The sequence below is a fragment of the Lithobates pipiens genome, unplaced genomic scaffold (genome assembly GCF_037356315.1).
Source record: "Lithobates pipiens isolate NorthernLeopardFrog02 unplaced genomic scaffold, aLitPip1_a1.2 Scaffold_1, whole genome shotgun sequence".
Lineage (NCBI taxonomy): Eukaryota > Metazoa > Chordata > Amphibia > Anura > Ranidae > Lithobates > Lithobates pipiens.
In genome coordinates this window covers 234,589,700-234,607,937 of record NW_027507685.1, presented here as the reverse complement: position 1 = coordinate 234,607,937, position 18,238 = coordinate 234,589,700, and the positions used below count along the sequence as shown (strand labels likewise).

The window sequence follows — 18,238 nt, the reverse complement described above, 5'->3', positions numbered from 1 at the left end:
CCCATACACATATATCTGTACATCTGTCCCCCCCCAAACTCACAGGTCAGATCGTTCCTCGGATCAGAGTCACAGATCGGATCCTTTTTCGGATCAGCAAATAATAATTGAATTTGCAAAAACCTGTGAAAATTCCACCACCATATAGTCCCCACTGTAATATCCACAATCTCCCCCACTGTAATATTGGCCGAGTATGGCTGGGTACAGCTGAGCATGGCTGGGTATTACCGAGTATTGACAGAAAATTGCAGAGTATTGGCAGGATATTGCAGAGTATTGGCAGGGAATTGCAGAGTATTGGCAGGGAATTGCAGAGTATTGGCAGGGAATTGCAGAGTATTGGCAGGGTATGGAGGGGTGGCTGTGACTACAATTGTCACAGAGCAGCGCTGTGGGCACTACAGATGCAGCCCACAGCGCTGCTGCCATCCAATCTCTCCCCTCCACTGCACAGATCTCAAACGCCGGTTTGTTTACAAGTGATCGCTCCGTCATTTGACGAAGCAATCACATTGTAAATGGTCGGAGGCTGCACCAAGATTGCTGCCACTCCCAAGACAGGCCAAAGCCATGGCCTTCCCTAAGGCCAAGGCCACGGAGTGCTCCACGGATCGCGGCGGGGACTCCCCTAGTGGCGGTAGATGTAATTGCGGTAACACCGCCCAAGTAGTGGGAACGGCATTACCATGAGGGGGAAGAGTAATCATTTAGATTACTCGTTACCCTCTAAAGTAATGACGTTAAGTAATGCCGTTTACTTTAACTCCATTAGTTACATCACTGGTGACAACACAGACTCACTGAATTTATGGAGACATGTTGGCACCCTATTGTGATTAGAACTACAATCTCCTCCCCCTCTCCTTATCTCCATTACAAAGAGGGGTGTTGCTTTGTAGTACACTGACAGAAGCTGAGAAAGTGGATAACACTGAAATCTCAGCTCAGGCCACAGGAACTTACAAGGTCACTGGAATTCTGACAGGATTAATAGGTATTTTTCTGTACCTGCTGAAAATTTACTTACCGAAATGCAGCCTCCACATGTAAGAACCTTGCTGGAATAGATGACCTTTTTGTTCTTGGGTTTATATTTACATAAAGGTTGTGTTAATGCAGTGCTCCTTCTAACCACTAGAGGGAGCTAGGGTTGAAGGATCCCTCTTGGGGTAATCTTCTGCACATTGGGGGTTGGGTTCACCAAGCTTTGTCACCATTTTCTGTATCAATCAAACACTGACGAATGTCTTTTTTCTCTTACCAGACTCTCACAGAACCTGAATATTTCAATATGACGGTAGAGGAATATTTGGCTCATGAAAATGAGTATTCCGAAGATTCTTCCCTGATCAGCGAAGAAGGCTCTGTAAACTCAGAGGACCTGGAGGATTCTGAAGGTTCTTCCATAATATGCAAAGAAGCCTCTGTAAATCAAGAGGTCCTGGAGGATTGGGAAGAGTCTTCCACCACAAGCGAAGAAGTCAATGTAAATGTGGAGCCCATTCCTCATCTAAAATCCACAAAAGATGATGTCATTGGTAAGTATTATAATAGAGAGTTATAAGGCAAGCACAGCAGGGCAATATAATATATGTCACCTACATATATACTATATACACTGGGGTCACCACTATATACACAGACACTCACATATATACTATATACACTGGGGTCACTGCTATATACACCAAGAAGGGTAACTACATAGAGTAAGTAGGTGTTAGAACCCCTGGCAGGTTTCCATTAGGGAGATTCACCATCTCCATTTGATCACCAATGTCACCAGGATGGAAAGTGATGGAAGATCCACCAGGACAGAAATAAACCTTCTGATGGGGACAATGGTCTAGGAGGGGACTCAGATATTTCTTCCTAAGTCTTTCTGTGTTTACAGAACAGAAAATAATTAAAGGGAAATCTCTCCATTGGGACCCTTCCTGTAGCAGTATAGGAACTACAATAGGCAATAGCTTGGGCAGCCAATCAGATGGTGTCCGGTGTGAGGCGACAGGTATCAGGTATGAAGGAGATGCATAGACCTGCCAGGCAACCTGGTTGTAAACTAAAGGATTGCACATAACAGACTGACAGAGCTGCTGCCATTATCCCCATCATTGCCACTGGGAGTAGTCATGCGGACAGACGTGTTCTGGGCTCTGTATGGGGGCTGCAGGAGAAGATTCCTTCTATTTTAACATATAGTGTCCAGAACATAACTGCTCACAGGAATCATTCCCCTGCTCCTGTAGAGCCCCCCCCCCCCCCCCCACTATGTATTGTTCTATTATATCATTTAAATGAGTGCACTATATAGATTTCTGTCTATAGAGCATCACTAGAGTTCAGGTGGCACACTTGTACAACTGCTGAGATAAAACCATTATAGAATACTGGAATGATTGTTATTTAGGATAAGCAGAATGATGGGATTGCAATGAGAGGAAGGAAGAGTAAATCACAAACATACTAAGCAGGAAGCACAGCCTGCATATGTAATGTAGCAGATCGGTGGTCTTTATCACCAAGATCTCAGCGCAGTCAGAGATCACATTAGGATTTCTATCTCTAGGTGGCCACAAACTCTAAATATCGTTCGAGGTTCACAATCATTTTATGTCCACATATTCTGTGTAACATCAATAAATGATGTGTAAATAGTAGAAATATAAATAATTGCTTTCTTTTTTCTCCCCAGAAGCAAAAAATGACCCAACTGCCACTGAAAGTGCGCACATAGTCCATGGGACTTTATCACCAGTCCCATCCAGCATAGAGGAGAAGCCCAGCGATGAGGAGATATCCAGTGATGAGATGTCCAGCGAGGAGGAGATGTCCAGCGATGATGAGATGTCCAGCGATGATGAGATGTCCAGCGATGAGATGTCCAGCGATGAGATGTCCAGCGATTAGGAGAAGCCCAGTGAGGAGGAGAAGCCCAGCAAATTTTCAATAGAAGATTTAACAATCCTTGATTAACTCGGAGAGGGGTACTATGGGAAGGTGCTATTGGCCTCCCATCCCTCCTATCAACAGAAGTTGGCGGTGACGATGGTTAAACCAGACAGATATCAAGGCTTCGATATTCCAGAGCGCTACATACTGGAATCAATAAGGGACCGTCCGTATATAACTCATATATTTGGAACGTTCCAAACAGAGGTAAGTCTTTTTATCTCCCAGTCTTTTCATCCTATTCCTGTACTGCTCCCTCTACTGACCCAGACCCTCTAAAATCAATGTTATGCGAATAACAACTTTTTGGCAGTCAAAACTTTCATGAGGATAAGCCTCTCCCTTCCCCCAATGACAGTCTTTGGGTGTATCAATCAGTCCTTTGACCAATGACTGTTAAATTGTGAGAGGCAGAAGGGAGCCCCATTTGTATCCCACACCAGCTTTTTCTATGGGCTCCGACTGTAGTTGGGGAAGCATTATAGGTAAGAAGAGAACTCTAGAGTGCTTCCTGCAAGGCTGGAGGTTGGTGAAGTCATCTGTATTCATATGCGAGTACAAGACTTTACATGGCCCCAGAGGTAAGATCCCTGATATTAGACTGAATTTTATTGTTTATTATGGGATATAGAGAAGACATAAAGGGGCTCCCCTTTCATTAAATGGAGAATTCCTCCACTGGGGCCCCGGTTGTTTTCAGTGGATCTCCAGGCCAGAACTATATCCAACAAAATGAGGGATTCTGAGAGTTGCAGCAGTGTTGGAGCTTCTTTGTGGAGGACATTGAGTCCGGGGTGTAGATGGCGGGATCTGTCCGCTCCGATTCACACATACAAATGGGATAAAAGTTTCAGGCTCACCTGCTGAACTCCTACTCTATGCCATGGTGAGAGCTTGTGAACATTGAGCTATTGGGGTCCATATTCCTTTATCTATCCCCTTTAATATGAACAATTAAAGTGTACCTCAAGGAAAAATGGTCTTCTTTTAGTTTTGGATAGAATAAGGAAGATTTAGACCCTCTCTCTGGTTTTTATTGGTGTCCTCATTAAGGAAGTCACACTCTTTATGTGTACTGGTGACTGTTGCTCATGAGAGAGAAAATAAATGAAATGCAAAATGTTACAGCTGTCCCCAGATCAGGAATAGAGGGAAAGTCTTCCAATGGTGACACCTGTTGCAGGGACAAAACTCTAAAAGAAGAATTATTTTCACTTTGGGAATTGTCATTTGACTTCCTCTTGAGTCTCTGGGACAGGAAGTGAAGGGAAGTTTCCCCAACAGCACACAGACAGCAGAAATAAATTGGCAAGGGCCTTAACCCTTCCATACTCTATTCAGGACCTGTAGGCGGCATTAGAATTATCTGGAATAGATGTTATTGGGATTAGATATACATCAATGGTGTGTTAATGCAGTGCTTCTTCTGACCATTAGAGGGAGCTAGAGGTTGAAGGATTCCCCTTGGGGTAATCTTCTGCACATTGGGGGTTGGGTTCACCAAGCTTTGTCACCATTTTCTGTATCAATCAGAAACACTAATGAATGTCTTTTTCTCTTTCCAGATTCTCAACAAACAGGAATATTTTAAAAACGGATATGGAGACATTTATGGCCTGTGAATACCGACACATTGCGATAAAGAAGCCAGAACAGGAGAACTTCAAAAACTTTTCCTACATCTGCAATAGTCTGAAGCCGAAACTATCGCCATTTCTCCCCAAAAGGGAAAAAAATGTCCACCTGCAAGGTGATTCTATAATGTGCTAGTATCCATCGCATGGCACATTATGAAGTACTTACTATAAAACCAAGCCCTCCAGAGGCACATTGTCACCGCTAACAGGGCTTCCATCTTCACCCACTCTTCCTTCGGGTTCACAGACTCCGGCCATTTGAATGGCCTAGCCACGATGATGTCACTCCCACGTATGCACATGGAAGTCACGGCTGTGACACAAAGCTCTAGAGGGACGCCACGAGTATGTGTTCCTTTCAAAGCACATGTGCCGGTGACGTCACCAGCTGCAGCAACATCGAATATCTCTTAAGGGCCGGTTCACACAGCGAGGCGAGGCGACACGGCTCGCCTCGCCTCGCTCCCGCAAGTCGCCCCCGTTCTGTACTATGGAACCGTTCTGAGAGGAGCGACTCGAGTCGCTCCGACTCAGAAAAAAGGTTCCTGTACTACTTCGGGGCGACTTCGGGGGCGACTTGCATTGACTTCTATACAGAAGTCCTCTGCAAGTCGCCGCTGAGCTCCCCGCAAGTCGCGGCGAGGTAAGTCGGAGACGCCTCGCCGCGGCTCGCTGTGTGAACCGGCCCTAACCGATTCACTGTACCTATAGGTAAGCCTTATTATAGGCTGGAGGTACAACTGAAAAAGCTGACTTTACTACCACTTTACACCACTGATACACCCTGTGTAGTGTCAATATTAGCCTTTACTATTAGCACTTTAGATTGTGAACGTCCCATAGACTTTAATAGGGTTCTAAAGTTCACATGAAGTTTAGGTCTGTTCGCAGGTTCTGGTTTGAACCGAACAGGGGGGTGTTCGGCTCATCCTTAAACCTGTGTAAATGTGGCCTAAATGCTAAACAAAATATCGAATTTACGGTCTTGATTTGTGAACCTTAGAAACCCAAAACTGATGATTCAGGGACAATCCGATCGCCTTAGGGGGTCAGGAAGGAATTTTTCCCCCTTTGGAGACCATCTTACCAAGGGGGGTTTTTGCCTTCCTCTGAATCATCGTAAGGTTTCGGGGTCTGAAAAGGCATCATTTCTGAGGAATCACTGACCGATCTCCAATTGATAGATAGACAGATAGCTCAGGATTGCACTACGCACAGAGCTCAGGGTTCAGGATTGCACTAAGCACAGAGCTCAGGGTTCAGGATTGCACTACGCACAGAGCTCAGGGTTCAGGATTGCACTAAGCACAGAGCTCAGGGTTCAATAGTCTGAAGCCGAAACTATCGCCATCTCCCCAAAAGGGAAAAAAATGTCCACCTGCAAGGTGATGCTATAATGTGCTAGTATCCATCGCATGGCACATTATGAAGTACTTACTATAAAACCAAGCCCTCCAGAGGCACATTGTCACCGCTAACAGGGCTTCCATCTTCACCCACTCTTCCTTCGGCTTCACAGACTCCGGCCATTTGAATGGCCTAGCCACGATGATGTCACTCCCACGTATGCACATGGAAGTCACGGCTGTGACACAGAGCTCTAGGGGGACGCCATGAGTATGTGTTCCTTTCAAAGCACATGTGCCGGTGACGTCACCAGCTGCAGCAACATCAAATATCTCTTAACCGATTCACTGTACCTATAGGTAAGCCTTATTATAGGCTGGAGGTACAACTGAAAAAGCTGACTTTACTACCACTTTACACCACTGATACACCCTGTGTAGTGTCAATATTAGCCTTTACTATTAGCACTTTAGATTGTGAACGTCCCATAGACTTTAATAGGGTTCTAAAGTTCACATGAAGTTTAGGTCTGTTCGCAGGTTCTGGTTTGAACCGAACAGGGGGGTGTTCGGCTCATCCTTAAACCTGTGTAAATGTGGCCTAAATGCTAAACAAAATATCGAATTTACGGTCTTGATTTGTGAACCTTAGAAACCCCAAACTGATGATTCAGGGACAATCCGATCGCCTTAGGGGGTCAGGAAGGAATTTTTCCCCCTTTGGAGACCATCTTACCAAGGGGGGTTTTTGCCTTCCTCTGAATCATCGTAAGGTTTCGGGGTCTGAAAAGGCATCATTTCTGAGGAATCACTGACCGATCTCCAATTGATAGACAGACAGATAGCTCAGGATTGCACTACGCACAGAGCTCAGGGTTCAGGACACATACTCTCTCCCAGGGTTGCAGCAAATGGTGGCACATGTGTTTTGGGATTTGTAAACATCAATATTGGGAGTAGCTTTTTAATTTAATAAATTGGATGTTTTAAATATACTACACTATGGATACGCCTCTTTCTTATTTATCATCTGAATAACGCATTCACATTGAGGAAAGTAAAGTACCTGGAAAAGCATCATAAAGCGACACAGGGGCTCACACTGTGAAGGCGTTTTCACCCCTGCAGGGGCAGGGGATCTGGTGAGTGCAAAACCATCACGTGCACAAAAAAACGCACCGGGGTTTTCATTTTCAGGGATTAAGAAATTAACCAACTGTGCACAAGTCACCTTTATCACGTTTTTGGACTATTATATTTTTTATTATTTTATTTTTTATTATTTATATTATTATTATTTTTTTTATATATTTTTCATATATTTCCATTTTTCATATATATTTTTTATATATTTAATGCTGGGCACCAGTCACTTATATTGGAGTTACAACCATTTACTTATTTATTCACTGCCACTTTTGCTTCTCTGTTGTGCGTTTTTTTTTCTAACATATATGCAAGTGTAGAGATATATATATATATATATATATATATATATATATATATATATATATACACATACACACACACATATATGTATGGTTTTTTGTATTAAGACTTTACTGAATTTCTAACACAGATTGGTGGACCCAACACTACACAGAGGTTCTAACACTTAATCAATTTTTCACTTCTATTTTTATCCAATTTTTCACTAATTTTATTTATTCCAATGACCGATCTCACCGAACACCCTTTCTATGTTTTTTATATAATTCTTATAGTTTATTATCAAATTAGGATAAAATTCATTTCTGGTGGTCAAGGCACTACACAGATTCTGATGTAGTTGGCCTTACAAGATTTTGGATAAAGTCACCAACAAATATATCTTAAGGCCCAACGGTTCTTTCTTCCTTAATATTAGTGGATAAAACGTAGCTTTTTGGTTTGGGTTTATATTCTGCACTTTTTGAGGTATAGCGCCACGTCTACCTACACCTTTCCCATTTCAGGATTGCACTAAGCACAGAGCTCAGGGTTCAGGATTGCACTAAGCACAGAGCTCAGGGTTCAGGATTGCACTATGCACAGAGCTCAGGGTTCAAGATTGCACTATGCACAGAGCTCAGGGTTCAAGATTGCACTACGCACAGAGCTTAGGATTCAGGATTGCACTACACACAGAGCTCAGGGTTCAGGATTGCACTACACACAGAGCTCAGGGTTCAGGATTGCACTAAGCACAGAGCTCAGGGTTCAAGATGGCACTAAACACAGAGCTCAGGGTTCAAGATGGCACTAAACACAGAGCTCAGTGTCCAAGATTGCACTAAGCGCAGAGCTCAGGGTTCAGGATTGCACTAAGCACAGAGCTCAGGGTTCAGGATTACACTAAGCGCAGAGCTCAGGGTTCAGGATTGCACTAAGCGCAGAGCTCAGGGTTCAGGATTACACTAAGCACAGAGCTCAGGGTTCAGCCCCTTCTCAGCTCTGTAAGTGAAAAAAAGTTGTGCTACTAATAAAATGTGATAGACAGAATGACTCAGCAGCTAGCATCAACAATCTATTGAAATTCTATAGAAAAAGCGAAAAATAAATAAAATGCAGCGCTAGTGAAAAAATGTAGTGATCTCCAAAACCATATCACAGTCATATGAGTTAAAATAATCCCCAATAATTTTAAACCACTTTAAAGAAACACCATAAACAGCGGAAATGTGCGGTGACACAATGTAACTAGTTCCAAACTGAGGGGAGAGGCAAAACTTAAACCGGACCTTTGAAGGCCCGTAATAGCAAACTGCTTCTCCAAAGTGTGAAAGAAATATATATATATTTTAAGATAATAAAAGCTGACTTCAAACAATTAAAGGAATAGTCCGTGAGTATATATAAAGAATGAACTTGCTCCCTCGGGAGGGCTGTAGTCCTATTAAATAAGTAAGGAGTACTGTCTCTTCAGACTGCTGCTACACCATAAAGCCTGTATACATCCATACGTCACCAATAATAATCCATATGTAGGTAATAAACAGATAAGGTAAGCTTACCCCATAAGATGGACACACAATATATAGCGGTGAGTCAAATGAGCGTTTGGACCGCCAGATTCAGCAGGTCTTTCAACGGAGACGCTGGCAATATGGAGACGTATTCTAACTACTTCCAAGAGGAACAAGCAGTGGATGGCCAGTACTGCAATCACTCCAAAAGGTAATCGAACCCATGAAGCAAGCCAATCTCTGGATCTCTGGATGTATGCAACTCTCAATGGTATGCAATGGTCGATTCCCACTCATAAAAAAGGGGAGAAAAAAAGGCTTCCACATAACCCTCCAGTAAGTCCATATAAAAATCATAAAAAACACATAACGCGGTAACAAAAAAGAGTGAGTTAAAAACCCGACATGTTTTGAAGGTCCTTCTATTGGGGCATCTGACTCACTGTTGGCCACCACTCTGAATATATTACCCTTTCAATTACCCAGAAAAGAATCAGCTGTGCTTTGCTGACAAGCAAATCCCTCATTCACCAAATCTCAAGTGTTTCCCACAGGTTTACGCCTCCCGCCACATATAATTAACCAATCTACACCACTGAGAACATGACTCCTCATGACTCTTTAATCACCTGACCAAACCTCAGCCGCCAGCGTCATTGCGCTCCAGCTCTGTGCGATCCAAGCCTCAAATGCGCTGTTAACCAGTCAGATCGGAGATGCAAATTACACATCTCCCTTCCGGAAATTCTCATTGCGCTTCCGGAAACGCGCTCCAAGCCTTGCGGTGATTCCGGCAAAAAACAGAAGTCCCCCGCAATAGGCTGGACGGCCGGTCAGGGAGAGTCACCACAATGAATAACGCGGCCAGGTCAGGAGGAAAGGGGAGATCACTGCAGTGGGTTAAACGGCCAAATCGGGGGGGGGAATTTAAACCAAAAAATTGTTATATATAACAAAAATAAAAGAAGGTGGGCATGCCCTAATCCACCTTTCAAATATATAAAAGGCGACCAAGGATGAGTGCAATACCCCAGCTCACAAAATGAGAATGGCATTACACCTAAAGTGCAAGCTTAGCCAAAAAAAAAAACTTTTAAAAAAATTTTGCATACAAAAACTTCATTCATGAAAAATACAGATCCAAACATGACAATATCATGATTACTAGAGACCACCTACAATTACTAAACTTACAAAGACTGGAAGAAAAAAAAAAAATAACCACTTCAAGATTTGTTAATAAATTCATTTATGTCCCACTCAATGTTTATCCCATGGGGAGAGTACAACTTGAGCTGGTATATCCAGAATGTTTCAAGTTTTAAGACTCCCCTAACACGGGACCCCCCTCTCCAATGAGGGACCAATTTATCTGTAGCACTGACCCCCCCGAAGGAGTGGATGATTTTATTGGGCTTACCGTTACCTTCTTTACATCGTGCGTGTTTAGGGGTTTCCCGAGGTAGATGACCCAAGAACTGTAGAGACTGACGCCAGATCCACTTAAAGCAGGGCTTGACAAATTTTCTTGGAATCTAGGAGCCAGCTAAAAAAGTTAGGAGCCAGGTCCGTAACGGCAATCCGGACTTGTCCCTGGCCTGACATGGAGACAAGTGAGGGGAAGATAGCGCAGCCCCCCCACCTGTCTCCAAGTCATTGCCCATAGCTCTTAGATTACATTTTATTTTTTATTTTTTTTAAATGACAATTGATTGTTTTTGTTTTTTAAATTGCATTTTAGTGTAAATATGAGATCTGAGGTCTCTCTGACCCCGGATCTCATATTTAAGAGGACCTGTCATGCTTTTTTCTATTACGAGGGATTTTTACATTCCTTGTAATAGGAATAAAAGTGACATTTTTTTAAAAAAAGAACAGTGAAAAAATAAAAAGTTAAAATAAGAAATACAATAAAAATTTAAATGTGCCCTGTCCCGCCAAGCTTGCGTGCAGAAGCGAACGCATATGTGAGTAGCGCCTGCATAGGAAAGTGGTGTTCAAACCACACATGAGGTATCGCCCCGATCTATAGAGCGAGAGCAATAATTCTAGCCCTAGGCCTCCTCTGTAACTCAAAACATGCAACCTGTAGAATTTTTTAAACGTCGCCTATGGAGATTTTAATGGACAAAAGTTTGTCGCCATTCCATGAGCGGACGCAATTTTGAAGTGTGACATGTTGGGTATCAATTTACTCAGCGTAATATTATTTTTCACAATATAAAAAAAATTGGGCTAACTTTATTGTTGTCTTTTTTTTTTTATTATTAAATAATTAATTTTCCCCCAAAAAAGTGCGCTTGTAAGTCCGCTGCACAAATACGGTGTGACAGACAGTATTGCAACGACCACCATTTTATTCTCTAGGTTGTTAGAATAAAAAATATAATGTTTAGCAGTTCTTAGTAAAGGGGAGGAGATGGGCGGGCAGTGAAAGCTCCATTAGCATTGCTGGCTGTCATACTAACAGCCACCACTAGAGGGCGCGGGATTCCAAAAGGAAACATAGGACCGCAGAAGGCCTCAAAGCCGTGGCCTCAATTACCGGCCAGCGGCGGCGCGGCCCGACGCGATCACGCCGGGGGGGTGCACGGAGACAGGATACCCCCAGCTGTGCTGCCCATGTGCCAGGTTGCTAATTCTAGTTGCAAATGTTACCTGGCGCCCGGGTTTTGTCGAGCCCTGACTTAAAGGGATTTTTATCTGCGAAAAATAGTTAACAACACAGTCTCTAAACGTAGGGTTAGAGGGTTTGGGTAGAAAAGTCATTCACAACTGGATCCTCACCCTTATTTGATAGTCCTTCTCTCACCAGGCCTAGCAGCCAACAGGGTGTTTAAATCAAGAACAAGTCTCTGCCACAGACTGTGCTATAGAACACTTGAGTGAAAGTTTGTAGAACCCTTGTATGGTACCAGTATCCGGCAGCCGGTCTGGCGATACCAATCAGTGTCTGCCAACCCTCTCCTCCAATCCCTACACTGGCTCCCATTCAGCGTCTGCCAACCCTCTCCTCCAAACCCTACACTGGTCTCCATTCAGTGTCCTCCAACCCTATCCTCCAATCCCTATACTGGCCACCATTCAGTGTCTGCCAATCCTCTCCTCCAATCCTTACACTGGCTCCCAATCAGTGTCTGCCAACTCTCTACTCCAATCCCTACACTGGCTCCCAATCAGTGTCTGCCAACCCTCTCCTCCAATCCCTACACTGGCTCCCAATCAGTGTCTGCCACCCCTCTCCTCCAATCCCTACACTGGCGCCCAGTGTCCACCAACCCTCTCCTCCAATCCCTACACTGGCTCCCAATCGCCCAGCAAATTAAATTTAAAATACTAACCGCAACATACAAAGCCATTCACAGCTCTGCCCCTGAGCTACATCACCAATCTCATCTCCAAACATCACCCAAACCGTCCTCTCCGCTCTTCTCAAGACCTCCTACTCTCAAGCTCTCTCATCTCCTCCTCCCATGCTCGTCTCCAGGATTTATCCAGAGCCTCTCCCATCCTCTGGAACTCGCTACTTCCACTGGTCCGGCTATCCCCTACTCTTGCTACCGTCAGGCGATCCCTGAAAACTCATCTCTTCAGGGAAGCCTATCACCTCTCCAACTGATCTCCTACCACTTCCATCAACTCATCCCCCACAGTTATAACCTTTTGTACCACCTGCCCCACCCTATTAGATTGTAAGCTCTTCTGAGCAGGGCCCTCTTAATACTCTTGTATTTTATTGTATTGTAACTGTATTGTCTCCATTTTATATTGTAAAGCGCTGTGTACATTATTGCCGCTATATAAATCCTGTATAATAATAATAATAATCATTTTCCTTCTACTTCACAATTATGTGGCACTTTGTGTTGGACTATCACATAAAATCCAATCCCAATAAAATACATCTATGTTTTTGGCTGTAACATGACAAGATGTGGAACATTTCAATGGGTATGAATACTTATTCAAAGCACTGTATATATATATATATATATATATATATATATATATATATATATATATATATATATATATATATATATTAGTTTACATCACGCAACGGTCTATGCCTTGTGAGATGGTGGAGGAGGAATGCTGGATCAGTAATCTGTATATGAGGTGAACATGCTGCTTTTCCCCTCATTTTCTATCCAAACAGGTTTTGTTTAGAGGGAATATTCAAGGAGGAATTATGGTCAAAAACAGAATTCTTATAAAGAACTATGAAATGTTTGCCATTTTTTCTGTAGAATGGTAGGATAACTGTGCAATAGAAAGTGCAGACAACCCCCTGCTCTAAAATCTACTGAGATTAAATAAATTACAGGATATGTGTGAGGAGTTTGGTGTCCACTTTCTCAGGTTTGTTGAATGTTGCTGTGGCACTATTCAACTTTAGTATCCACCTTTCCGGAGAGGAAGAAGAAGGGGACTGGTACATGAAGATGAAGGGCCTGCAACAAGAAGAGGAATACGTGCTTCCATTGTGAAGAAAAAATAAGGGCTTGCAACATGAAGAAGAAGAGGGACTTGCAACATGAAGAGGAAGAGTGACCTGCAACATGACGAAGGAGAAAGGCCTAGAACATGACAAAGAAGAAAGGTCTGCAACAGGAAGAAGAAGAGGGACTTGCAACATGATGAAAAAGAAAGGCCTGGAACATGAAGAAGAAGAAATGTCTGCAACATGAAGATGAAAGGCCTGCAACATGAAAAAAGAGAAAGGCCTGCAACATGACGAAGAAGAAAGGCCTGCAACATTAAGAGCAAGAGGGACCTGCAACATAAAGAAGAAGAACTGCAACGTAAAGGAGAAAGGTCTGCAACATGAAGAAGAAAGGCCTGGAACATGGTGAAAAAGAAAGGCCTGGAACATGAGGAACAAAAGGGACCTGCAACATAAAGAAGAAAGGTCTGCAACACGAAGAAGAAGAGGGACCTGCAACGTAAAGAAAAAGAAAGGCCTGAAACATTACAAAAAAGAAAGGCCTGGAACATGAGGAACAAGAGGGACCTGCAACATGAAGAAAAGCGAACTGCAACATGAAGAAGAGGAGCGGCCTGCAACATGAAAAAGAAGAAAGGCCTGGAACATGAAGAAGAAGAGGGACCTGCTACATGAAGAAGAGGGACCTGCTACATGAAGAAGAAGAGGGACCTGCTACATGACGAAGAAGAGGGACCTGCTACATGACGAAGAAGAGGGACCTGCTACATGAAGAAGAAGGGCCTGTAAAAAAAAAAAAATAAAGTCCTGCAACATGAAGGAGAATAAGGACCTGCAGTTTGATGTAGAAAAGGGCCAGATAAAAGAAGGTAGAAGCATGCTGTCAGGAAATGTTCCATCCGCTGATAATATCTGTCTCTTGGCGTGCAGTACTGAGGTCCACCAGCAGGTGTCTCCTGTCAGTTTTGAGCTGTCAGGAGAGCTTTTCCCTGCTGATGCTATATCATCTTTGGGCCGCAGTACTGGCGTCCACCAGCGGATGGATCCTGGCAGTATGGAGCAGGCAGCACCTCCTGCAATCAGGTGTCACTTGAGGCCAATCACAGGCCTATAAATAGCTGGCAAGCAGTCATATGTTTGCCTCGGTATTGTTCCTTGTGCCCTGACCTGCTGCTTGCGATCCTGAACCTGTTCCTGTACCCTGAACCTGTGACCCGTGGCTCTGATCCTGTTTCCCTGTCCTGGTCCCAACCCTGTCCCACCTGTTACCATTATTCCTGTCCTGAAGTCTGATCCATCCATCCTCTCCCTGTCCTGTGTTCCTTACCCCATTTGCTGATCCTCTGTGTATGACCCTGGCCTGCCTATCGTTTACGGTACTTGCATTTCCCATTTATTGTACATATCTGTCTGTTGTTGTTTGGGGGTCTTTGTTGGTTGGTTTATTGCACTGTGTGGTTGTATTCATATTATTCACTTCCTTAAATAAATCATATTTCACTTATACACGTTTGGGTTCCCTCTGTTGCAGTCCACACAGTTCTGGTCTTATCTGATACGTGACACATGCCTTCCAACCATCTCTGATTCAGCGGGACATTCCCGCAATTGGTAACTCTGTCCCGGGTCTCGGGCACCCTCATTCCAGGACAATACAGTGTCCCAGAATTGCTCCTTGGCCCTGGACCGATCTGATGCCCCCTAAAATATCCCTCATATCGCTGATGTCACTCACTGACAGCCTGTGGTGGACCCCCTGGCTGGCGAGACCCCCTTTTACATGAGCCACCGGCTGAGTGCCCAAATGGTTGCTAGCCGCTGTCCGCCTGGTGTCTAGCAACCAGTGACATCATGAGGAGGAGAGAGGCAGAGACCCCAGCATTCACAGCGGGGGGGGATTTAACTTCCTCCTTCTCCACGTCTACTGATTAGCTCCACCCACCTCCTCCCTGCATCGTCCAGCCAGCAGCATGCAGAAGTGCACAAAGGAGAGATGAGTTTTATAGAAAGGCAAGTAAATCCAAAGCACTCACCATGGACAGATCAGGCTAAAATCCACAGTCAGATCTCCCCCAGCCATTCTGTGCTGAACTGCCAGCACTTTACAGGAGCTCCCAGTAGCTTGGAGCTGGGACTGATAAGGGGAAGGTAGGCAGATAAGGGGTCCACAGAAGAGGAGAGGACACTGACAGATGAGATTACACCCTCCAAAGGATGGAAGAGGACACATTCTTAGATTTAAGGGCAGGGTTCATGCTGGGATGTGACCCCACCCAAAAGATGACGGACTACAGGTCCCAGAAGATGTGACCCCCACTAATTACTGGAGAACTACAGGTCCCAGGATTAGCATGAGAAATCTATGGGGTCACACCCTTAATTCTCATTGGTCCATGCTGGGACCTATAGTCCTTCAATTTGGGGGGGAATCACGTCCTTAGATATGAGGGGTTTATGGTGGGACTTGTAGTCCTTCACTTTTGGGGGATGTAACCCCCCCAAAGTGAAGGACTACTAGTCCCAGCATGAACCCCTCAGAGCTGAAGTGACATTCACTGGCCCCTGTGTGGGAGGAGTCACATCAGGAGCCAGCGGCGGGAGGGGCATTCACTTTCCCGGGGCTCCGGTGTGTCGGACTGGTCTGCAGGGCTACATGCCCTTTATTATCCATTATGTTACAGGCCCTTGTTCTTTTTCACCAGTTAGTCTACAGCAGGGCCAAACAGACACGCAGAGGAGAAATGGTGGTGAAGCCTGCTTTCAAACTGGTCCGCAGGTGCAGAGAAGTGCACCTAAGGGTTACCTGCACTGAGCCATAGGGCCCCCTTTTCACACGGTCTGTCCGACCCAATTGAAACCTCCATTCACCTCTAAAGAGTAGCAGATGTAAATGGACTTGTGTCTGTTTACAAACGCCTAACTCCAATCCGATCCACGAAAAAAGTAAGTAGAGTTGGCTGTCATGCACCCGCTCTGCTCATTGCGGCCCGCAGCCGGTTACCAAGTCGCTTAGGTGGCCCTCGCTCTTCAAAAGGTTGGGCAACCCTGCTATAAATAGTCCACTTAACGGCATAGTGCGCCAATGCACATGGTATGTGTAGCGCCGGCTCCTGAAGAGCACGCGCTACGTGTTTTTCAAAATTAAGGTTACACCTGAAATGCAGTTTGGTTTGGGTACAATTGTCTAAATTTGGATTTCAGCATCAGTCTGACTGGACTGTGAGATGTTCAGCCTGGCCACATGGGGCACTGTCTCTTCTGGCAGGCATTGAACTATGGTCTGGTTGGGTGCCTAAGTTAATCTCTTGGAGCCCACCCAGTGGGAGTGACGCTCTCGCTGTGCTTTCTGGGAGAGGGTATTTAAGATGCGGACGTCACGTGGTTCGGGGTTCCGGTCCAGAAGGATGCACTGACTTCATGGTCCTCCTGACCAGCCCCCGGGAAGGCTATGGCCTGGGGTGCAGATCCACCCGATCTTGTTGTCTCGGGGCTGGCTAGCCCGAGGCAAGGAAATTAAAGGAGGATTCTGAGGTGTTTGGGTGCCGTCTCCAGTTTGGGAGAGACCCAGTGACTTCAAGCATTCCAGGGGAGGACTCTTCCGAAGAAGGCCATGTACAGGTTGGTTTCTTAGTAAGAGCCTGGAAGGGCTGAAGTACCCAAGAGAATCCGGTCTTGTGGATTTTGCCAAGCTGGCCGAAAGATCCAGGTATCCTACTAGTGTTCTACAAGTTTAGTTTCCCTACGTGTTCTACAACAACGTCTGTGGCAGAGACTTGTTCCTAAGTTAAGCACCTTGTTGGCTGCTAGGCCTTGTGAGAGAGGGGCTGTCCAACCTGAGTGATCATCCAGCTGCGAATGGCTATTCTCTGGATGCAGTGAAAGTAAGCAAGTTCTTCAATATTGACTTTGACACTAATGCCGCGTACACACATAGCAGACTATCCGGCGGACTGTCCGCTGAACTTTGCAAACGAGCTACCTGCCCACACATGGTACTTTTACGGCGGACTAATACGCCGTACTTTTGAAATGAACGGACTCACCCACACACGCAGAGGAAAGTCCGCTCATTTTGTCTCCAGGTAGCCGGGACCAGCGAAGGAGGCGTCGCTGGCCTCGTCACCTGGTATGGACTTAAAGGGGAATCCCTACGGTGAAAAATCGGCATGGGGGTCCCCCCCGGTCCATATCAGACCCTTATCCGAGCACGCTACCCGGCCGGCCAGGAAAGGGGGTGGGGATGAGCGAGCCCCCTCTCCTGAGCCGTACCAGGCTCAACATGGAGGGTGCCTTGGGGAAGGGGGGCACGCAGCCCCCTCACCCCAAAGCACCTTGTCCCCATATTGATGAGGACAAGGGCCTCTTCCTGACAACCCCGGCTGTTGGTTGTCTGGGTCTGCGGGCAGGGGGCTTATCGGAATCCATGAGCCCCCTTATAAGGGGGCCCACGGATCCTGGCCCCCCACCCTATGTGAATGAGTATGGGGTAAAATGTACCCCTACCCATTCACCTGTGAAAAAAGTAAGACCCAGACCCCGACAACCAATGGCCAGGGTAAGAAAATAAGAATAACCCGAATAACTGAATAAGAAAAATCCGGGGGGGGGGGGGGGGGGGGGTATGGGGAAAATGGGGAAGAGGGATTGGCCAATTTATCCTCCTGCAGGGTAGTCATGTGACTACAAAAGCAAAGATGGGGGGAGGTTGCGCTATGGAGCAAATTGGTATATTTATGGTATGAGCAGCCTCTATTTAATTTCCCACCCTATTGTGGGTGGAAATGCTTGGCGCTATACCTTTAAATTGTAATATTAAATGGTGAAAGGCAAAATTTAGGTTTTATAAAAAAATATATAATTTATATAAATTTTCCAGCGTGCTGGTAAGTGATAAAAAAATATAAACAA

General features: G+C 45.0%; 1 protein-coding gene across 1 annotated transcript; it reads left to right on the top strand.

Moving 5' to 3' along the window:
- The first annotated feature begins 1,272 nt into the window (after positions 1–1,272).
- Positions 1,273–3,156, top strand: LOC143979670 (uncharacterized). Its single transcript, XM_077481932.1, has 2 exons — positions 1,273–1,541; positions 2,699–3,156. The coding sequence occupies exons 1-2, from the start codon at positions 1,295–1,297 to the stop codon at positions 2,911–2,913; spliced, it is 462 nt and encodes a 153-aa protein (XP_077338058.1). The 5' UTR covers positions 1,273–1,294; the 3' UTR covers positions 2,914–3,156.
- Positions 3,157–18,238: the final 15,082 nt, after the last annotated feature.